The sequence below is a fragment of the Salmo salar genome, chromosome 01 (assembly GCF_965601325.2).
Source record: "Salmo salar chromosome 01, fSalSal1, whole genome shotgun sequence".
NCBI classification, from domain to species: Eukaryota; Metazoa; Chordata; class Actinopteri; order Salmoniformes; family Salmonidae; genus Salmo; species Salmo salar.
Genome location: NC_138291.1, coordinates 17,463,496 through 17,487,500, shown reverse-complemented (window position 1 = coordinate 17,487,500; position 24,005 = coordinate 17,463,496). Strand labels below are relative to the sequence as shown.

Sequence of the window (24,005 nt, the reverse complement as noted above, 5' to 3'; positions counted from 1 at the left end):
TCTATGCTGTTGTTCCCACCACCTCAGAGACCAAACATGAGTAACCGTTAGAAGAGAGATTCCGCTGTAAACATGAGTAACCGTTAGAAGAGAGATTCCGCTGTAAACATGAGTAACCGTTAGAAGAGAGATTCCGCTGTAAACATGAGTAACCGTTAGAAGAGAGATTCCGCTGTAAACATGAGTAACCGTTAGAAGAGAGATTCCGCTGTAAACATGAGTAACCGTTAGAAGAGAGATTCCGCTGTAAACATGAGTAACCGTTAGAAGAGAGATTCCGCTGTAAACATGAGTAACCGTTAGAAGAGAGATTCCGCTGTAAACTGCCGCCAATTGTTGCTCTGGGATTAAGTCGAGACAGATTTCCCAAATGCTCCCAAACACTTTGTCTTTTAGAAAGGAAGCTCCCGAACGTTTCCAAAAGCCCGAATTACAGCCGGGAATTACAGCCGATTAAAAAAGAAGGGAGAGACGTGAGCAGAAATGAAAGCAAACTGAGTAAACAGCAGAGAACTTGTAAATAGAGGAGATTTGAGCCTTGAGGACATGAAAGCATGAGTCTGGAATGCGTTGAGTTGCGTAACAGGATTGATCAGCCGAGGAGAACACAAACACAACACACTCACCATGAACGCTACTCAGCAGGCTGCTGCATGCTAAAAAAAAACATGTCAAGTGAATAACCAATGGGGTGAAAGTAAAAACCATGTGTTTGCGTGCATATGTGTGTATGTCTGTGAGTGTGTGTATGATGGATCACCCCTCTCCTCTGTAGATGAGTAGTAAAGGTAAGATAGCTTCCTTGTGAAGCCTGCAGTAAATTGGTCCCAGCAGCAGTAAAATGCCACTCCCCAGCTCATTAAAACACACATTACAGGATATTCTCTGTAACAGTGCTTCTAGGGAGACTGTAGAGCTTATTTCTGTCCCATCTGTCTAATGGAAATGAACGTTTTCATTCAAAGTGAAAATAATGTAATATACTGTTTACAGTAAATATTAAAGCTCATATTCAATAAATATATAACAGGCTATTCATTATAAATGCACTCCATGTGGCTGCTGTGAGAATCAAATGTATAACTATGGTGTTGGGCCGGCACCATGCTACCACTGGGATGTGAAAGTATAGCCAGTACTGATGATGATAAACACAACAACAGAGTCCTTCCTCTGGTTGCATCACTATGCCATCAACATGACCAGGGAACAACAGGAAGGAATGTCTTCCAGAGAGATAAGAGAAGGGTGTGTGTGTGTGTGTACCTACTGCCTGTCTACTATGACGAGAGTAGAAGTCTAACCCTGGTGAGTGCATTTTCAGGTCAAAGACATCATATTAAATTCAAAGACCCTTTGCTATATAACACACACACACACACACTCCAGAGCATCCAGCGCCCTATCCTGACCCCAATAAAAAGGCCCATCACATCAGTAAGTGCCTCGGGGGAAGGATTTCAGCGGTGCGCTCTTCCTGAGGTCTAACTCATATAGGGTTTTGACTAGATGGGATACAGCATATGTCAGAAATGGCCAGAATTGACGTTTCATAGCAGGTTAGGAGAACTTACGCAGCAGGTTAGGAGAATTAAGTTACGGTTAGGAAAGGGGTTAGGTTTAGCTAAAATGCTGTCTTCCTGTCTCTGTGGGTAAGCACACAACTCCTGACTACACAACACTTCAGGACATATACAGTGCCTTCAGAAAGAATTCACAACACTTGACTTTATCCACATTTTGTTGTGTTACAGACCGAATTTAAAATGTATTAAATTGAGATTGTGTGTCACTGGCCAACACACAATACTCCATAATGTCAAAGTGGAATTATGTTTTTAGACATTTTTACAAATGAATTAAAAATATAAAGCTGAAATGTCTCTAAGTATTCAACCCTTTTGTTATGGCAAGCCTAAATAAGTTCAGGAGTAAAAATGTGCTTAACAAGTCACATAATAAATTGCATGGACTCACTCTGTGTGCAATAATGGTGTTTAACTTGATGTTTTAATGACTACCTCATCTCTGTACACCACACATATAATTATCTGCAAGGTCCCTCAGTCGAGCAGAACATTTCAAACACAGTTTCAACCACAAAGACCAGGGAGGTTTTCCAATGCCTTACAAAGAAGGGCACCTATTGGTACAGGGGTCAAAAAAAAAAAATAAGCAGACATTGAATTTCCCTTTGAGCATGGTGAAGTTAATTACACTTTGAATGGTGTATCAATACACCCAGTCACTATAAAGATACAGGTGTACTTCGTAACTCAGGAAGGAAACCGCTCAGGGATTTCACCATGAGGCCAATGGTGACTTTAAAACAGTTACAGAGTTTAATGGCTGTGATAGGAGAAAACTGAGGATGGATCAACAACATTGTAGTTACTCCACAATACTAACCTAAATGACAGAGTGAAGAGAAGGAAGCCTGTACAGAATACAAATATTACAAAACATGCATCCTGTTTGCAATAAGTGACTACAGTAAAACTGCAAAAAATGTGGCAAAGAAATTCACTTTATGTCCTGAATACAAAGTGTTATGTTTGAGGCAAATCCAAAACAACACATCACTGAGCCTTGAAATGTTCATGGTGTGGGTATGCTTGTCATCGGCACTGACTACCGAGTTTTTGGGGATAAAAACAAATGGAATAGAGCTGAGCACAGTCAGTATTTCATTGAAAAAAAATGGGCAAACATTTCTAAAAACATGTTTTCACTTTGTCATTATCGGGTATTGTGTGTAGATGGGTGAGATTTAAAAATGTTTGTTTAGCCATTTTGAATTCAGGCAGTACCACCAAAATATGGAAAAAAATCAACGGGTGTGAATTCTTCCCACAGTTGTGTCAAGTTGGCTGGATGTCCTTTGGTTGGTGAACCATTCTTAATACACACAGGAAACTGTTTCGCTTGAAAAACCAGCAGCGTTGCAGTTCTTGTCACAAACCATACCCTGTTCAAAGACACTTAAATATTTTGTCTTGCTTGCCCATTCACCCTCTGAATGGCACACATACACAATCCATGTCTCAATTGTCAGTCTATGTCATGGAAAGAGCAGGTGTTCTTAATGTTTTGTATACTCCGTGTATGTCAACTAGGGCTAGGCTAAGATACTGGGGGATAGTGTGTGTACACTATATATTTGTGTGTGTCTGTCTGTGCATGTATGTGAGTGAGTGAGTGAGTGAGTGAGTGAGTGAGTGAGTGAGTGAGTGAGTGAGTGAGTGAGTGAGTGAGTGAGTGAGTGAGTGAGTGAGTGAGTGAGTGAGTGCAAGAAATACAGTGTATTTGTTAATCAGCAACAAACAGAAGGGGAGCTAAGAGCCAATGAGTTGATGTTAAATGTCTCTTGATGGTGATATGACTGATCTTTCTCTCATGTTGTATTCTTCCTTAGCCCATCCACCACTCCTTACAGGACAAAATAAACTTTGTTTGTGCAGGTTTTTGTTACATATACATTTTACATACATGGTACTTTTTATACACAGTTACATAACATATACATATATTAACATATACACGTATACGTACATACACACACACACACAAACATACATACACACATATATATATTATATATATATATAATATATATAATATATATATATATATATATATATATATATATATATATATATATATATACACACACACACACACACATATGTACATACATACATACATACATACATACATACACAGTGTATATATATATATATATATACACACTGCTCAAAAAAATAAAGGGAACACTAAAATAACACATCCTAGATCTGAATGAATGAAATAATGTTATTAAATACTTTTTTCTTTACAGAGTTGAATATGCTGACAACAAAATCACACAAAAATAATCAATGGAAATCCAATTTATCAACCCATGGAGGTCTGGATTTGGAGTCACACTCAAAATTAAAGTGGAAAACCACACTACAGGCTGATCCAACGTTGATGTAATGTCCTTAAAACAAGTCAAAATGAGGCTCAGTAGTGTGTGTGGCGTCCACGTGCCTGTATGACTTCCCTACAACGCCTGGGCATGCTCCTGATGAGGTGGCGGATGGTCTCCTGAGGGATCTCCTCCCAGACCTGGACTAAAGCATCCGCCAACTCCTGCGTTTTTCTGGATATTTTTGTTGTTATTGTGTCTCTCACTGTTCAAATAAACCTACCATTAAAATTATAGACTGATCATTTCTTTGTCAGTGGGCAAACGTACAAAATCAGCAGAGGATCAAATACTTTTTTCCCCTCACTGTATATATATATGTATATATGTATATATTAATACACACACACGCATATATACATACATATATTATATACACATATATACATATAGTTGAAGTCGGAAGTTTACATACACCTTAGACAAATACAGATTTCACAATTCCTGACATTTAATCATAGTAAAAATTCCCTGTCTTAGGTCAGTTAGGATCACCACTTTATTTTAAGAATGTGAAATTTCAGAATAATAGTAGAGAGAATGATTTATTTCAGCACATTCCCAGTGGGTCAGAAGTTAACACACTCAATTAGTATTTGGCTGCATTGTCTTTCAATTGTTTAACTTGGGCCAAACATTTCGGGTAGCCTTCCACAAGCTTCCCACAATAAGTTGGGTGAATTTTGGCCCATTCCTCCTGACAGAGCTGGTGTAACTGAGTCAGGTTAGTAGGCCTCCTTGCTCGCACACGCTTTTTCAGTTCTGCCCATGTAACAGTGTAGGTTCCGTCCCTCTCTTCGCCCCAACCCGGGCTCGAACCAGGGACCCTTGCACACATCAACAACTGACACCCACCGAAGCATCGTTACCCATCGCGCCACAAAAGCCGCGGCCCTTGCAACGCAAGGGGAAACCCTACTTCAAGTCTCAGAGCGAGTGACGTCACCGATTGAAACGCTATTAGCGCGCACCAACACTAACTACTAGCCATTTCACATCGGTTACACCCACAAATGTTCTATAGGATTGAGGTCAGGGCTTTGTGATGGCCACTCCAATACCTTGAGTTTGTTGTCCTTAAGCCAATTTGCCACAACTTTGGAAGTATGGTTGGGGTCATTGTCCATTTGGAAGACCCATTTGCGACCAAGCTTTAACTTCCTGACTGATGTCTTGAGATGTTGCTTCAATATATCTGTCACGACTTCTGCCGAAGTCGGTCCCTCTTCTTGTTTGGGTGGTTGACATCACCGGCCTTCTAGCCATCGCCGATCCACTTTTCATTTTCCATTTGTTTTGTCCTTGTCTTACACACCTGGTTTCAATTCCCCAATTACTTGTTCATTATTTAACCCTCTGTTCCCCCATGTTTGTTTGTGAGTGATTGTTTATCTGTTCATGTATACGCACGTTAGGCTGGTTACGCTGGGTTATGTTAAACCCTTATTTGTATTTCGTGTTAGTTTGTTCCGTGTGCTTCTGGGTCGCCAAATAAAAGGCTGTGTTTTGCTACCAACTATCTGCTCTCCTGCGCCTGATTTCCTACAGCCCTTCACGCATACCATTACAGAAATTGAGTCAGCAGGAGCAGACGGCCCCCCTTTGGCGGTCGAGGAGCACGTCCAGCAGCACGCGACCTAGTTGTAACGTCTGGGCAGCGCCATGGATCGCGTGCTGCAGACGATGGATAGATGGGAGAGAGAAGGAGGTCTTCCAACACATCCACCAGCTACACTACAGCAGGCCCCACTGTCCACCCCTCCTTCACCCGGTTCCAGCGGGATTCGGCTGTCGCTCCCGAGGGAGTATGATGGGACGGCTGCCGGATGCCAGGGGTTCCTACTCCAGCTGGAGCTCTACCTGGCGACCATCCACCCGGCTCCATCGGGACGTGAGAGTGTGTCCGCCCTTGTCTCCTGCCTCTCAGGCAAAGCCCTGGAGTGGGCCAACGCCGCGTCTCCTTCACTCCATACGGCGTTGGCCCACTCCAGGACTATTACACAGAGTTCACCCGCCGCTTTCAGGCCGTTTTCGACCACCCGCCTGAGGGTCGAGCGGCGGGTGAACCTCTGTTCCACCTGAGGCAGGGGACAAGGAGCGCGCAGGATTTCGCTTTGGACTTCTGGACCCTGGCCGCTAGTGCGGGATGGAACGACAGGGCCCTGATTGATCAATACCGGTGCAGTCTGTGCGAGGACGTCCGTCGGGTGTTGGCCTGCCGAGACACCACCCTCACGTTGGACCAGCTGGTGGACCTGTCCATGCGGCTGGACAACCTGCTGGCTACCCGCGGGCGTCCGGATCGGGGCCTGTCAGTTCCATCCCCCAGCACCTCCGCTCAGACGCCCATGGAGCTGGAAGGTGCTGTGCTTAGGGCGACCGGAGGAGGGGCCATTCCCTGCACCATCTGTGGCCGCAGAGTGCACACTGTTGGTCGGTGCTGGGGGGGTTCCTCAGGGAGTCCAGGCAGCAGGCAGGGCACTATCGTGTCACCCCAGGTGAGTCGGCACCAGGCTCACCCAGAGCCCTAGATAGTCAACCATTTGGGTCAGGGCTGATTAGGGAGGCCACCGCTCCACTAGACATGGTTACGCAGGAGGGTCACAAGGAAAGAATTAGTCTCTATCTTATTGATTCTCCTGCGTTTCCCGTGGTGCTGGGCCTACCCTGGTTGGCCTGTCATGACCCCACCATTTTGTGGCAACAGAGGGCTCTCAAGGGGTGGTCACGAAAGTGCTCAGGGAGGTGTGTAGGGGTTTCCATCGGTGCGACTACGGTGGAAAGTCCAGACCAGGTCTCCACCATACGCATCCCCTTAGAATATGCCGATTTGGCTCTCGCCTTCTGTAAGAAGAAGGCGATTCAATTACTACCCCATCGACGGGGGGGATTGTGCGATAAATCTCCTGGTAGACGCAGCACTTCCCAGGAGTCACGTGTATCCTCTGTCACAGGAGGAGACGGCGGCTATGGAAACATATGTCTCCGAATCCCTGGGGCAGGGATACATTCGGACCTCCACTTCACCTGCCTCCTCAAGTTTATTTTTTGTGAAGAAGAAGGATGGAGGTCTGCGCCCGTGTATTGACTATCAGGGTCTCAATCAGATCACGGTGAGGTACAGCTACCCGCTGCCTCTCATCACCAGTGTGATCGAGTCAACGCATGGGGCGCGCTTCGTCACAAAATTGGATCTCGGGAGCGCTTGGTGCGTACCTGGTGCGTATCCGGGAGGGGGATGAGTGGAAGACAGCATTTAGTACCACCTCAGGGTACTATGAGTACCTCGTCATGCCGTACGGGTTGATGAATTCTCCGTCAGTCTTCCAGGCCTTTGTTAACGAGATTTTCCAGGACCTACACGGGCAGGGTGTAGTGGTGTATATTGATGACATTCTGATATACTCCGCTACACGCGCCGAGCATGTGTCCCTGGTGCGTGAGGTGCTTGGTCGACTGTTGGAGCATGACCTGTACGTCAAGGCTGAGAAATGTCTGTTCTTCCAACAGTCCATCTCCTTCCTAGGGTACCGCTTTCCCACGTCAGGGGTGGAAATGGAGAGTGACTGCATTTCAGCCGTACGTAATTGGCCGACTCCCACCACGGTAAAGGAAGTGCAGCGGTTCCTAGGGTTTGCCAACTACTACCGGAGGTTTATCCGGGGCTTTGGTCAGGTTGCGGCTCCCATTACCTCACTGCTGAAGGGGGACCCGGAGCGTTTGCAGTGGTTGGCTGAGGCAGACAGGGCTTTTGGTCACCTGAGGGCTCTGTTTACCTCGGCTCCCGTGCTGGCTCATCCGGATCCCTCTTTGGCGTTCATAGTGGAGGTGGACGCGTCCGAGGCTGGGATAGGAGAGCCGTGCTCTCTCAACGCTCGGGTACGCCACCGAAGCTTGCCCCTGTGCCTTCTTTTCGAAGAAGCTCAGCCCGGCGGAGCAAAACTATGATGTGGGGGACCGGGAGCTGTTGGCTGTCATCAAGGCTCTGAAGGCGTGGAGACATTGGCTTGAGGGGGCGAGACACCCTTTTCTCATTTGGACTGACCACCGCAATCTGGAGTACATCCGGGCGGTGAGGAGACTGAACCCTCGCCAGGCAAGGTGGGCCATGTTTTTTACCCATTTTGTGTTTACCCTGTCCCACCGACCAGGTTCCCAGAAAGCTAAGGCAGATGCACTGTCCCGGATGTATCACAGAGGAGCGATCCATGGATCACACTTCCATACTCTTGCCTGGTGCCACCAGTAGTGTGGGAGCTGGACGCGGACATCGAGCGGGCGTTACGTACAGAGCCCACTCCTCTCCAGTGTCCAGCTGGGCATCTGTACGTTCCGTCTGCTGTCCGCGACCGGTTGATCTATTGGGCCCACACGTCACCCTCCTCTGGTCATCCTGGCATCGGTCGGACGGTGCGCTGTCTTAGTGGGAAGTACTGGTGGTCCACCTTGGCCAAGGACGTGAGGGTTTATGTTTCTTCCTGCTCGGTGTGCGCCCAGTGCAAGGCTCCCAGGCACCTGCCCAGAGGGAAGTTACAACCCCTACCCGATCCACAACGGCCGTGGTTGCACCTGTCGGCCCTACAGACTGCAGAGGCCCTGTTCACTCACGTCTTCCGGCACTACAGGGTGCCTGAGGACATAAGTCTCTGATCGGGTTCCCCAGTTCACGTCCAGGGTATGGAGGGAGTTCATGGAACGTCTGGGGGTCTCGGTCAGCCTCACCTCAGGTTTTCACCCCGAGAGTAACGGGCAGGTGGAGAGAGTAAACCAGGATGTGGGTAGGTTTCTGCGGTCCTATTGCCAGGACCGGCCGGGGGAGTGGGCGGCGTTCATCCCCTGGGCAGAGATGGCCCAAAACTCACTCCGCCACTCCTCCACTAACCTCTCCCCCTTCCAGTGCGTACTGGGGTATCAGCCGGTTCTGGCACCTTGGCATCAGAGCCAGATCGAGGCTCCTGCGGTGGACGAATGGTTTAACCTGTTGGGGCTAGGGGGCAGTATTTGCACGGCCGGATAAAAAACGTACCCGATTTAAACTGCTTACTACTCTTGCCCAGAAACGAGAATATGCATTAGTAGATTTGGATAGAAAACACTCTAAAGTTTCTAAAACTGTTTGAATGGTGTCTGTGAGTATAACAGAACTCATATGGCAGGCCAAAACCTGAGAAGATTCCATACAGGAAGTGCCCTGTCTGACAATTTGTTGTCCTTCTGTTGCATCTCTATCGAAAATACAGCATCTCTGCTGTAACGTGACATTTTCTAAGGCTTCCATTGGCTCTCAGAAGGCGCCAGAAAGTGGAATGACATGTCTCCTGTCTCTGGGCGAAGAACAGCAGGAGATTTTGTGAGTGGTCAGGCTGGGGACAGTGACACTGGAGATGCGCGTTCATGAGAATTCTCAATTTTTTTCTTTCAGCCTTTGAATGAATACAACGTCGCCCGGTTGGAATATTATCGCTATTTTACAAGAAAAATAGCATAAATACTGATTTTAAACAGCGTTTGACATGCTTCGAAGTACGGTAATGGAATATTTTGAATTTTTTTGTCACGAAATGCGCTCGCGCATCACCCTTCGGATAGTGACCTGAACGCACGAACAAAACGGAGCTATTTGAATATAACTATGGATTATTTGGAACCAAAACAACATTTGTTGTTATAGTAGAAGTCCTGGGAGTGCATTCAGACGAAGAACAGCAAATGTAATCCAATTTTTCTAATAGTAATTCTGAGTTTAGGTTGTCCCAAACTTGGTGGGTGTCAAATTAGCTAGCCTGTGATGGCCGAGCTATCTACTCAGAATATTGCAAAATGTGCTTTCGCCGAAAAGCTATTTTAAAATCTGACACCACGATTGCATAAAGGAGTTCTGTATCTATAATTCTTAAAATAATTGTTATGTATTTTGTGAACGTTTATCGTGAGTAATTTAGTAAATTCACCGGAAGTTTGCTAGTTCTGAACATCACATGCTAATGTAAAAAGCTGGTTTTTGATATAAATATGAACTTGATTGAACAAAACATGCATGTATTGTATAACATAATGTCCTAGAAGATCATCAAAGGTTAGTGCTGCATTTAGCTGTGGTTTTGGTTTTTGTGACATATATGCTTGCTTGAAAATGGCTGTGTGATTATTTTGGACAGGGTACTCTCCTGACATGATCTAATGTTTTGCGTTCGCTGTAAAGCCTTTTTAGAAATCGGACAACGTGGTTAGATTAACGAGAGTCTTGTCTTTAAAATGGTGTAAAATAGTCATATGTTTGAGAAATTGAAGTTATAGCATTTTTGAGGTATTTGTATTTCGCGCCACACGATTCCACTGGCTGTTGACTAGGGTCTAGCCCATAGAAGTTAAGCGCTCGGAGGAGACCTGGGACGCCGCTCATGTGCACCTGCAACGGGCTGTGAGGCGGCAGAAGGCGAGCCGACCGCCACCGCAGTGAGACCCCGGTGCAAAACCTGCCCCTCCGCCTGCCCTGCCAGAAGCTGGGTCGCGGTTTGTGGGGCCATTCAAAGTCCTGAGGAGACTGAACGAGGTATGCTACAGGTTACAGCTTCCCCCAGATTACCGTATTAACCCCTCGTTCAATGCAGTTCCTGCTATGCAGGAAAATTCTCAGCAACAAAAGAGTGATCAAATTAAGATCCTACATATGTATATGCAGAATAGGCCATTGTCAAACGGGCTGTGTGTGCCATTCCCTTTGAACTGGACTGTGTGTTTACACTACAGGCAGCATCAACAGCACAACTTTAGATCATTAGAAAGCAGTCACAAAAACCACAAAATGACCCTAAATAGCTTTAAATATGTAAATACCACGGGAGTCATCTTACTTTGTTATATTGATCAAACAACACAAAAGGAAGCTCTCTGTCTCTCCCTCAGTCGCCTACTGTATGCACATCAACAACAATGAATATGATAAAATCTATTGAGGGATAAACCCTCTCAAACTTTTTCAGCGTGTGGCAGTTGGCCGTAAAAATTTCACTGATACGATGGGGAAAAGTAGCCTAGTCGCCCTGGCTGCTGCAGCCTGCCTGCTTCTGTCCAAGGCATAACCTATATTTGAGACAATTTAATGGGATTTACCAGCTTACTTGTCTGCCCATTTAATCGATGCCCAATACATTTGATTGACAACTAAGAGATATGCGCTAACTGTGGATAAAAGTCGTTGAAGTTCAGCATAGCTAGCCAGCTAAGTTGAGTATCATTTATTTCTAGCTAACCAAACGACACATGCAATTTGTAGCTAAAAAGTTGTATGGGGAAAAAGTCTGCCGCTCACCCACTCGTCCAAGCTTGTATGACATGACATCTCATCCCAGCAACTAGCTAGCTACTAACCACGTTATGACTTGTGATCATTGGCTTTGCTAGTTTGATTGTGTTGAGTGCCGCTGTACTTTTGTCATGCATTGACAGCATCAATCTATTCTGCCAACAATTTCCGACTCTACGTAATAACATTTTGAGCCAAACCTATTTTTAAAATCTCTTATCAAGTTGGTTTCGTAGCATAAACTCAGAATGTGATATTTGGGAGTGATATTATGATTGTCTGTTTGTTTCATATCTGCAAAGTAGTTAAAACACTGTCTGTCCCACTTTAAGATGCAACCAAGTCTTCAGTAAAGCAGGACTGTAGTAAAAGGTAGAGAAATGGTAATAGGCTATTTGTTCAGCTTAAACATGGGGGGTGAGAGAGAAATGGAGGAGGAGAGGTTGAGAGAGAGGGATTAGGAGAGGGTCCATTAGTAGTCTATTTGAGTGGGAGCACTTGTCTCGCTGCAGTGATCAATTCCCCTGACGCAACTCCTCAGACACTGAAGTCACTTAAAGTGGCGACCCGTCATTCAGGGCAGGTGTGGCAGAGACCATTTACTATTCTGTTTGCTTGCTCCACCAAGATGTACATGCTAAAATAGGCCCTGGTCACTTCTAACATATCTATCGCTCTCTGTATCCTCCATTCCCTCTCTACTGTACATTTCCCTCCATCATCCATCCTCTCTCTCTCTGTATCCTCCATTCCCTCTCTACTGTACATTTCTCTCCATCATCCATCCTCTCTCTCTCTGTATCCTCCATTCCCTCTCTACTGTACATTTCTCTTCATCATCCATCCTCTCTCTCTCTGTGTATCCTCCATTCCCTCTCTACTGTACATTTCTCTTCATCATCCATCCTCTCTCTCTCTGTATCCTCCATTCCCTCTCTACTGTACATTTCTCTCCATCATCCATCCTCTCTCTCTCTGTGTATCCTCCATTCCCTCTCTCCTGTACATTTCTCTCCATCATCCATCCTCTCTCTCTCTGTATCCTCCGTCCCTCTCTCGTCCCTTCCCTCTCTACCCTCCATTCTCTTTTTACTCTATTTATATCCTCACTTCTCTCCCTCTACCCCTCTGTCTCTACCCAAATTCCCTCCCTCTACCTCTCTCTGTCTCTAACCTCAATTCCCTCTATACACCCCTCTTTCTACCCTCACTTTTCTCTTTATACCCTTCTCTCTCTCCCTCTTCTCCTCCATCTATCTCTATTCCACACACACCCACACACAATCTGGTTCTGAGCTGAGAAACCAAATGATTTCTAGCATGATTCCTGCTCACCTTACTGATAAATATCTGTATAAAACTGCTCACAGCATAGTAAGACCTATACTGTTTATAATGGAACACGAGAGAACAACAGAAGCTACTCCACAGTGGGTGGTGCACAATTAACTAGGCAATTACTGGAAATTCCAACACACAGACATCCCTCCCTCCCTCCCTCCCTCTCTCTCTCTCTCCCCCTCTCCCTCCCTCCCTCTCTCTCTCCCTCTCTCTCTCCCTCCCTCCCTCTCTCTCTCCCTCCCTCCCTCTCTCTCTCTCCCTCCCTCCTCTCTCCCTCTCTCCCTCCCTCTCTCTCTCCCTCTCTCCCTCCCTCTCTCTCTCTCTCCCTCCCTCCCTCTCTCTCTCTCCCTCTCTCTCCCTCCCTCCCTCCCTAGATAAACAATACAAAATTAACAGTAAACATTACTCACAAACATTCCAAATGAATAAAGACATTTAAAATGTCATAAATCCACATACAGTGTTGTAATGGTGTGCAAATAGTTAAAGTACAAAAGGGAAAATAAATAAACATAAATATGGGTTGTATTTATTATGGTGCTTGTTCTTCACTGGTTGCCCTTTTCTTATGGCAACAGGTCAATAATCTTACTGCTGTGATGGCACACTGTGGTATTTCACCCAGTAGATACAAAAGTTTATCAAAATTGGATTTGTACTCTTTGTGTCAAGCAATTATATTTTCCTCATGCTTTGGTTGGGTCTAATTGTGTTTCTGTCCTGGGGCTCTGTAGAGTCCCAGGACTCTCTCTCTCTCTCGTCCATCCCTCTCTCTCGTCCATCCCTCTCTCTCTCGTCCATCCATCCCTCCCTCTCTCTCGTCCCTCTCTCTCTCGTCCATCTCTCTCTCTCTCTCTCTCTCTCTCTCTCTCTCTCTCGTCCGTCCATCCATCTCTCTCTCTCTCTCTCTCTCATCCGTCCCTCCCTCTCTCTCTCTCTCTCTCTCTCTCTCGTCCATCTCTCTCTCTCTCGTCCATCCCTCTCTCTCTCGTCCATCCCTCTCTCTCTCGTCCGTCCATCACTCCCTCTCTCTCTCGTCCGTCCATCCCTCACCCTCGCTCTCTCGTCTGTCCGTCCATCCCTCTCTCTCTCTCTCTCTCTCGTCCGTCCATCCCTCTCTCGTCCGTCCGTCCCTCTCTCGTCCGTCCGTCCGTCCCTCTCTCGTCTGTCCGTCCCTCTCTCTCTCCCTCTCGTCCGTCCCTCTCTCTCTCCCTCTCGTCCGTACCTCTCTCTCTCCCTCTCGTCCGTCCCTCTCTCTCTCCCTCTCGTCCGTCCCTCTCTCTCTCCCTCCCTCTCGTCCGTCCCTCTCTCTCTCCCTCCCTCCCTCTCGTCCGTCCCTCTCTCTCTCCCTCTCGTCCGTCCCTCTCTCGTCCGTCCGTCCCTCTCTCTCTCTCGTCCGTCCCTCGCTCTCTCCCTCCCTCTCGTCCGTCCCTATCTCGTCCGTCCCTCTCTCTCCCTCCCTCCCTCTCGTCCGTCCCTCTCTCTCCCTCCCTCCCTCTCGTCCGTCCCTCTCTCTCCCTCCCTCCCTCTCGTCCGTCCCTCTCTCTCTCTCTCCCTCTCGTCCGTCCCTCTCTCTCTCCCTCTCGTCCGTCCCTCTCTCTCTCCCTCTCGTCCGTCCCTCGCTCTCTCCCTCCCTCTCGTCCGTCCCTATCTCGTCCGTCCTTCTCTCTCTCCCTCTCGTCCGTCCCTCTCTCTCTCTCTCTCGTCCGTCCCTCTCTCTCTCCCTCCCTCTCGTCCGTTCCTCTCTCTCTCTCCCTCTCGTCCGTCCCTCTCTCTCTCCCTCTCGTCCGTCCCTCTCTCTCTCCCTCTCGCCCGTCCCTCTCTCTCTCCCTCTCGCCCGTCCCTCTCTCTCTCCCTCTCGTCCGTCCCTCTCTCTCTCTCTCGTCCGTCCCTCTCTCTCTCTCTCTATCTCTCTCTCGTCCGTCCCTCTCTCTCTCTCTCTCTCTCTCTCTCTCGTCCGTCCCTCTCTCTCTCTCTCTCTCTCTCTCTCTCGCTCTCTCTCTCTCTCTCTCTCTCTCTCTCTCGTCCGTCTCTCTCTCTCTCTCTCTCTCTCTCTCGTCCATCCATCCATCCCTCCTCTCTCGTCCCTCTCTCTCTCGTCCATCCCTCTCTCTCTCTCGTCCGTCCATCCATCTCTCTCTCTCTCTCTCTCATCCGTCCCTCCCTCTCTCTCTCTCTCGTCCATCTCTCTCTCTCTCGTCCATCCCTCTCTCTCTCGTCTGTCCATCACTCCCTCTCTCTCTCGTCCGTCCATCCCTCTCCCTCTCTCTCTTGTCTGTCCGTCCATCCCTCTCTCTCTCGTCTGTCCGTCCATCCCTCTCTCTCTCGTCCGTCCGTCCCTCTCTCGTCCGTCCGTCCCTCTCTCGTCCGTCCGTCCCTCTCTCGTCCGTCCGTCCCTCTCTCTCTCCCTCTCGTCCCTCTCTCTCTCCCTCTCGTCCGTCCCTCTCTCTCTCCCTCTCGTCCGTCCCTCTCTCTCTCCCTCTCGCCCGTCCCTCTCTCTCTCCCTCTCGCCCGTCCCTCTCTCTCTCCTCTCTCTCTCTCTCTCTCTCGTCCATCCCTCTCTCTCTCTCGTCCGTCTCTCTCTCTCTCTCTCTCTCTCGTCCGTCTCTCTCTCTCTCGTCTCTCTCTCTCTCTCTCTCTCTCTCTCTCTCTCTCTCGTCCATCCATCCATCCCTCCCTCTCTCTCGTCCCTCTCTCTCTCGTCCATCCCTCTCTCTCTCTCGTCCGTCCATCCATCTCTCTCTCTCTCTCTCTCTCTCTCATCCGTCCCTCCCTCTCTCTCTCTCGTCCATCTCTCTCTCTCTCGTCCGTCCATCACTCCCTCTCTCTCTCGTCCGTCCATCCCTCTCCCTCTCTCTCTCGTCTGTCCGTCCATCCTTCTCTCTCTCTCTCCCGTCCCTCTCTCGTCCGTATTAATATTTTACCCACAACACTGTAGCAAAGTGGCTATTGAATTCCCATATTTAACACACACACACCCACACAGCTGCCTGTGAGCAGTTGTCTTTGGCCTGAGAGAGAGCTATAAAAAATTGATTATGCGTCAGTGTCATTTCTCTCAAGGTCGCCGCTCGTGTCTGTCTGTCTGTCTGTCTGTCTGTCTGTCTGTCTGTCTGTCTGTGTGTGTGGTTAACACTTTGCTGGGTGATTGATGTGACTGTGGAAGCCGGCAAAATCGGCCAAACTATATGCCAACGGTGTACCATGATTTATACAACATTTTATAAGACAGAAAAACTGATCTCTCCATTCCTTCACATCTGTCTCTTCAGAGAATCCAGGTAGAGATGCTAGCAGTCAGAGGATCACAAACCAGCACAGCACCTAATCTTTCCTTCAGGGTTTTTTAAAAAGTGAAGATAAGAACACGTGCCGCCTATCAAGATAAGAACACGTGCCGTATAATTTCCTTCACTGATATAAAATATCTCCCCCCGCAATCTGGAATGATTGGAATCATCTCTGCTGGGCTGATTTGATTAAGGTGAGCTGGAATGTACCAAAACACAACAGGAGGAGGGAGGATCTGAAACAGCAACCTGTCAGTCATGGCTAAGACCCTTGGGAGACTTGAGCAAATCCAACGGCACGCATGCACACACACGCACATGTGCACACACACACACACACTCTAAACGCTTATCCATGTGGCTCATGACATTTGCCTTCCAAAACTGATTTCCCAGGGCATTTCTCTGATGTCTCCATCCTGTATCTGTCTCCTGTATCTGTCTACTGTATCTCCTGTAAGCTCCCGAGTGGGCCAGCAGTCTAAGGCATTGCATCTCAGTGCTAGAGGCGTCACTACAGACCCTGGTTCGATTCCAGGCTGTATCACAACTGGCCGTGATTGGGAGTCCCATAGGGCGGCACACAATTGGCCCGGGTTAGGGTTTGGCCGTCATTGTAAATAAGAATTTGTTCTTAACTGACTTGCCAAGTTAAATAAAGGTTAAAAAATGTATAAATAAAAAATTTGCCTCCTGTATCGGCCTCCTGTGTCCGTCATGTACACCAGGAACTGAACGACATACACTGCAGGAACCAGATCTCACACAACACCTCTCCACTATCTGGGGATGTTAATGCTGTTCTCCTGTCGTATCTCGCTGTATGGTCTAATTTCCTGCCCACTGTCGCAGATCACAGGCGGCAGGGAAATGTGTGTGTGTGTGTGTGTGTGACATGAAAAGGCCACAGCAGCAGGACTCTCCACAGGGACAGCAGGTGACATTTTTACCCTGAAAATGTCACCGTTTCCATTCATCAGCATGCATACTGTACCATAGTGTGTGTGTGTGTGTGTGTGTGTGTGTGTGTGTGTGTGTGTGTGTGTGTGTGTGTGTGTGTGTGTGTGTGTGTAGTTCTACCTTGCCCAGTCCGGGGGTGTCTTTGATCTTGCTGGCGGCCCGTAGCAGGCAGGGGGGGGCAGGGGGAGGGGTGGTCTGCAGGGTCCCACTGAAGTTGGTGGGGAACAGAGGGGGGTCACACACCACTGGGGGGGGCGCTGGGCGCGGCTTCTTCCTCTTAGAAGACAGGTTCAACTTCTGGGCAGCTCTACAGGAGAGAGGGGGGAGAGACTTAAAACCAACGTTTACCAACCATACAAACTAAAAGACTAAAAGAGAGCGGGAGAGAAAGAGAGAGCGGGAATGAGACAGACAGAGAGTAAGAGATGGAGAAAGAGAAAAAGGAACAGGGAAATGTTTTCTCCCCGGACTGTAACAGAGCACAGAGTGTAAGCCATTGTGAGAAATGTGTGCCCGCTTAAAACAACTGAGGAGAGTGGATAAGTGGTCGCCTGGGAAACCAACACTAAACATAGTTGTTCCATGCCATCATGCTGCACCACTGCGGTGGCTCCATGTGCAATGTACTAATTGCTCATTCATGTTGCTAATTGGAGATGTATTACATGCCCAGCAGTAACACACACACACACGCCCAGTTTACCACAGCAGTAACACACACACACACACACATGCCCAGTTTACCACAGCAGTAACACACACACATGCCCAGTTTACCACAGCAGTAACACACACACACAGTTTACCACAGCAGTAACACACACACACACACACACACACACACACACACACACACACACACACACACACACACACACACACACACACACACACACACACACACACACACAGTTTACCACAGCAATAACACACACACAGGCAGTGACATCTGTAACTGGGAGGGGAACGCTGGTTCCTTTCATCTGCTTCAGTCCTCACAGTCTTGTCTTCCTCCTCTTCTGTCTCTCATCTCCCACCCCTCTCGCTCTCCTCTCTCTTTCATTCCCTCTCCTATCCCTGTTCTCTCCTGGATTGTCAAAAAATTCCTAGCAATGCTAACATTAGCTACATAAAATCCGGTGCTCTCCACTCAATCTTAGCTAGCTACGACAACAAAAGGTATTCCTACTAATTGTGTTCCTCCTTTAGGAATGTCATTGTTTTTCCAAGCTATTATAATGAACTCTAGACCTTCATCAGCAACCATTGACAATGCATTGAGTAGAACACTCAGTCTGGCATCAGTCCTCAATCAGTCCTCAAGAGAACCTTATTGTGAAGTAACAGGCAACTCACAAATAGTGGCTCGCTATGGCCTCTATTGGACCAGTGCTGATCTAGAATCAGTTCTGCCTATTAGATAATAATAATTAATATGGTTACATGGACAGGCGGGGGCTGATCCTCGATCAGCACTTGTACTTTGAGATGCTTTATAAATATGGGGCCGGCACGGACGTCGCTGCTGTCACCACAGACACACAGAACGGGGAAAGGATTCAGTTTCACAGTGGTTACCGACGCAAATACAGACACGGTTACTGACATGGCTACAGACGATGCAGTTACCATGCGGTTACAGATGCGATTATCAACACGGTGGATTCCATTGGTAACAGTTGCCGGTTACCAATGGTTACAGAGATAAAGTCATTGTCATGGCAGCCTGACTCACCCACTCAATCTATCAATACCCACAAGGTGCTCTTTTCAACTCTGTCTTCTTTATGAAGGCCTCCCTCTCTCTCCCTCCCTCATGCCCTCTCTGTTCTCTTTGTCAAACGTCTCCCTCTCTCCCTCTACCTTTTCATCTCTCACTGACTGAGTTATTTCTTCCTCTGTAGGGTGTGTGTTTTTACCCATCAGGCCTAGGGGGTTAAGGCCTACTCAATCACCACCAATCACAGCCGGAGTCTGAGAGCACAGGAGTGATGTGTGACTGTCTGTGTGGTGATGAAGAGAAGCCGAAAGATCACTCCAGATTCAAGTTGAAATTTGATGTTTTTACAGGTCCCCAGGACATCGGGAGACACCGTCAAAACCGTCCACTAGGGGCAAAAATGTAAAAGTCAAAACAAGTGGCCGGAGCTGGGATTGAACTGTGGCTTGAGTCTATGGAGCGGGAGCTCCCTGCTTGGACCACTGGGGCATCCGTACACAATGACTTAGCAAGGTGAGTCTTAATAACGGCTAAACTGTTTATCTGTTTTAAACCTATCCCAAACCTTAGTCCTTAACCAATCTTAATTAATACCTGAAGTTAATTAACCCTATCTAAAACCTTAATCCTTAGAGAAGGAGAGAAGAGCAGAGAGTCAAACAGCACTGTCATAGATCCAGTTGTAACAAAGGGAGTTTCTTTGTGCGTGTGTGTGCGTGTGTGTGTGTGTGTGGGGGGGGGGGGATTGCATGTGTAGGTAAGGGGGGGGGACCGTGCGTGTGTGTATACAGTAGGTATGTGCACCATGCGTGTGTGTGTGAGCGTTGATTTATCTGCAAGGGAGGTGTGCATGTGTTTATGTCAGTGTGCACCGTGTTTGTGTGTATATGTGCACGTGCGTGCATGTCTTTGAGCGCAGGTTAAAGTAAGAGGTCATCAAACCACACCACGAGAGGCCCTTGCTGGAATGTTTAGTCTGTTGTCACAGTTTCAGGAAAGTTGCTGTGGTAATTAAAACAACACTTTTTCTGAGCAATAACGTGTGTGTGTTTGTCTGAGGAGTTGTGTTCCAGGGAAATTGTGTGAAGTGCAAGTGAGATAATTATGATGTCACTCATTAATGAGTGAAACCTCTCCTTCTCTCACTCCCTCCTTCTCCTCCCCCTCTTTCTTTCTCTCTCTATCCCTCCCTTACTCTCACTGACTAAACCTCTTTAATGATCTGGCAGTGTCTGACAATCTGAAAAGTTTCCTGAAAGCACCCACACATTTCTCTCACACATTTCTCTGTGAGAGCTGAAGCTAATTTTACCCCTGCTGTCCTATATAAACCCAATAAGGTAATGTTAGCTACCACTAGCCCACACAGCTTAACCACTGCCGAGGGTTGCAAAGGGAAGGTATATTACTGGAAACATTCCAAGTTTACCAGTAAAATACCAGAATTGTGGTATCTTTCAAGGACTTTATGTAATCTATCACAAGACATCTCTGTGTCTCTGTGGATGGTTTGTCCTCTGACAAATCAACTATAAATGTCGGTGTTACTCAAGGTTCCGTTTTAGGACCACTATTGTTTTCACTATATATTTTACCTCTTGGTGATGTCATTCGGAAACATCATGTTAACTTCCACTGCTATGGAGATGACACACAACTGTACATTTCGATGAGACATGGTGAAGCCCCAAAATTGCCCTAGCTGGAAGCCTGTGTTTCAGACATAAGGAAGTGGATGGCTGCAAATGTTCTACTTTTAAACCCGGACAAAACAGAGATGCTTGTTCTAGGTCCCAAGAAACAAAGAGATCTTCTGTTGAATCTGACAATTAATCTTGATGGTTGTGCAGTCGTCTCAAATAAATAAATAAAACTGTGAAGGACCTCGGCATTACTCTGGACCCTGATCTCTCTTTTGACGAACATATCAAGACTGTTTCAAGGACAGCTTTTGTCCATCTACGTAACATTGTTAAAATCAGAAACTTTCTGTCCAAAAATGATGCAGAAAAATTAATCCATTATTCTGTCACTTCTAGGTTAGACTACTGCAATGCTCTACTTTCCGGCTACCTGGATAAAGCACTAAATAAACTTCAGTTGGTGCTAAACACGGCTGCTAGAATCCTGACTAGAACCAAAAAAATGTATCATATTACTCCAGTGCTAGCCTCTCTATACTGGCTTCCTGTTAAGGCAAGGGCTGATTTCAAGGTTTTACTGCTAACCTACAAAGCATTACATGGGCTTGCTCCTACCCATCTTTCCGATTTGGTCCTGCCGTACATACCGACATGTCGCTACGGTCACAAGACGAAGGCCTCCTAACTGTCCCTAGAATTTCTAAGCAAACAGCTGGAGGCAGGGCTTTCTCCTGTAGAGCTACAATGTGAGAGAAGCAGACTCGGTCTCAACTTTTAAGTCTTTATTGAAGACTCATCTCTTCAGTAGGTCCTATGATTGAGTGTAGTCTGGCCCAGGGGTGTGAAGGTGAACGGAAAGGCACTGGAGCAACGAACCGCCCTTGCTGTCTCTGCCTGGCCGTTCCCCTCTCTCCACTGTGATTCTCTGCGTCTAACCCTATTACAGGGGCTGAGTCACTGGCTTACTGGTGCTCTTCCATGCCGTCCCTAGGAGGGGTGCGTCACTTGAGTGGGTTGAGTCACTGACGTGATTTCCTGTCTGGGTTGGCGCCCCCCTTGGGTTGTGCCATGGCGGAGATCTTTGTGGGCTATACTCGGCCTTGTCTCAGGATGGTAAGTTGGTGGTTGAAGATATCCCTCTAGTGGTGTGGGGGCTGTGCTTTGGCAAAGTGGGTGAGGTTATATCCTATCTGTTTGGCCCTGTCAGGGGGTATCGTCGGACGGGGCCACAGTGTCTCCCGACCCCTCCTGTCTCAGCCTCCAGTATTTATGCTGCAGTAGTTTATGTGGCGGGGGGCTAGGGTCAGTCTGTTATATCTGGAGTATTTCTCCTGTCTTATCCGGTGTCCTGTGTGAATTTAAGTATGCTCTCTCTAATTCTTTCTTTCTCTCCCTCTCTCTCTCGGAGGACCTGAGCCCTAGGACCATGCGTCAGTACTACCTGGCCTGATGACTCGCTATCCCCAGTCCACCTGGCCGTGCTGCTGCTCCAATTTCAACTGTTCTGCCTGCGGCTATGGAACCCTGACCTGTTCACCGGACGTGCTACCTGTCTCAGACCTGCTGTTTTCAACTCTCTAGAGACAGCAGGAGCGGTAGAGATACTCTGAATGATCGGCTATGAAAAACCAACTGACACTTACTCCTGAGGTGCTGACATGTTGCACCCTCGACAACCACTGTGATTATTATTATTTGACCCTGCTGGTCATCTATGAACATTTGAACATCTTGGCCATGTTCAGTTATAATCTCCACCCGGCACAGCCAGAAGAGGAATGGCCACCCCTCATAGCCTGGTTCCTCTCTAGGTTTCTTCCTAGGTTCTGGCCTTTCTAGGGAGTTTTTCCTAGACACCGTGCTTCTACACCTGCATTGCTTGCTGTTTGGGGTTTAAGGCTGGGTTTCTGTACAACATTTTGAGATATCAGCTGAAGTAAGAAGGGCTTTATAAATACATTTGATTTGATCTTGTGGCCATTTTGGGTACTTCTGATTTTTACAGGCGCCTGTAATTATCTCTAGCCCTTATCACATGTCAAATATATGAAATGATTTATTAAGATTACTTAAATAAACTGTAAAACATTTTATAACTGTAAAACATGATCCTAAGTATAATCAGTGAAAGAGTTGCTGAGTTAATAGAAAATAATGCCTTTTTCGATTAGATGCCTTTTCATTAACTGGGCGATTTTCTCTTGAACCATATGGCCTACTAGAGGTCGACCGATTAATCGGAATGGCCGATTAATTAGGGCCAATTTCTTTTAACTATGAAAGTCAGTTAAGAACACATTCTTATTTTCAATGACGGCCTAGGAACGGTGCGTTAACTGCCTTGTTCAGGGGCAGAACGACAGATTTTTACCTTGTCAGCTTGGGGATGCAACCTTACGGTTAACTAGTCCAACGCTCTAACCACCTGCTTTACATTGCACTCCACGAGGAGCCTGCCTGTTACGCGAATGCTGTAAGAAGCCAAGGTAAGTTGCTAGCTAGCATTAAACTTATCTTATAAAAACAATCAATCAATCAATCAATCAATCATAATCACTAGTTACCTACACATGGTTGATGATATTACTAGTTTATCTAGCCTGTCCTGCGTTGCATATAATCGATGTGGTGCGCATTCGCGAAAAAGGTCTGTCGTTGCTCCAACTTGTACCTAACCATAAACATCAATGCCTTTCTTAAAATCAATACACAAGTATATATTTTTAAACCTGCATCTTTAGTTAATATTGCCTGTTAACATGAATTTCTTTTAACTGGGGAAAATGTGTCACCTCTGCAACAGAGTCAGGGTATATGCAGCAGTTTGGGCCGCCTGGCTCGTTGCAAACTGTGAAGACCATTTCTTCCTTACAAAGACAGCCGACTTCACCAAACGGGGGATGATTTAACAAAAGCGCATTTGCGAAAAAAGCACAATCGTTGCATGACTGTACCTAACCATAAACATCAATGCCTTTCTTAAAATCAATACACAGAAGTACACATTTTTAAACCTGCATAATTAGCTAAAAGAAATCCAGGTTAGCAGGCAATATTAACCAGGTGAAAATGTGTCACTTCTCTTGCGTTCATTGCACGCAGAGTCAGGGTATATGCAACAGTTTGGGCCGCCTGGCTCGTTGCGAACTAATTTTCCTGAATGTTACATAATTATGACATAACATTGAAGGTTGTGCAATGTAACAGGAACATTTAGACTTATGGATGCCACCCGTTAGATAAAATACGGAACGGTTCCGTATTTCACTGAAAGAATAAACGTGATCGTTTCCGGATTTGACCATATTAATGACCTAAGGCTCGTATTTCTGTGTGTTATTATGTTATAATTAAGTCTATGATTTGATAGAGCAGTCTGACTGAGCGATGGTAGGCAGCAGCAGGCTCGTAAGCATTCATTCAAAATAGCACTTTCGTGCGTTTTGCCAGAAGCCCTTCGCAATGCATTGCGCTGTTTATGACTACAAGCCTATCAACTCCCAAGATTAGGCTGGTGTAACCGATATGAAATGGCTAGCTAGTTAGCCGCGTGCGTGCTAATGGCGTTTCAAACGTCACTCACTCTGAGACTTGGAGTAGTTGTTTCCCTTGCTCTACATGGGTAACGCTGCTTCGAGGGTGGCTGTTGTCGATGTGTTCCTGGTTCGAGCCCAGGTAGGATCGAGGAGAGGGCCGGAAGCTATACTGTTACACTGGCAATACTAAAGTGCCTATAAGAACATCCAATAGTCAAAGGTATATGAAATACAAATCG

General features: G+C 46.9%; 1 protein-coding gene across 2 annotated transcripts in view; it reads right to left on the bottom strand.

Annotated features, from left to right (window-relative positions):
- The window catches only part of LOC106569018 (kinesin-like protein KIF26B), a 194,873-nt gene that overhangs the window by 46,502 nt on the left and 124,366 nt on the right, over nt 1–24,005 (bottom strand). The window contains exon 5 of one of the 2 annotated variants that reach the window (XM_045714734.2): nt 16,988–17,174. In XM_045714734.2, coding sequence (XP_045570690.1) covers nt 16,988–17,174 — 187 coding nt within the window. Of the gene's footprint in view, nt 809–16,987; nt 17,175–24,005 lie in introns of those variants that run through there. The other variant, XM_045714742.2, reaches the window with a different exon arrangement.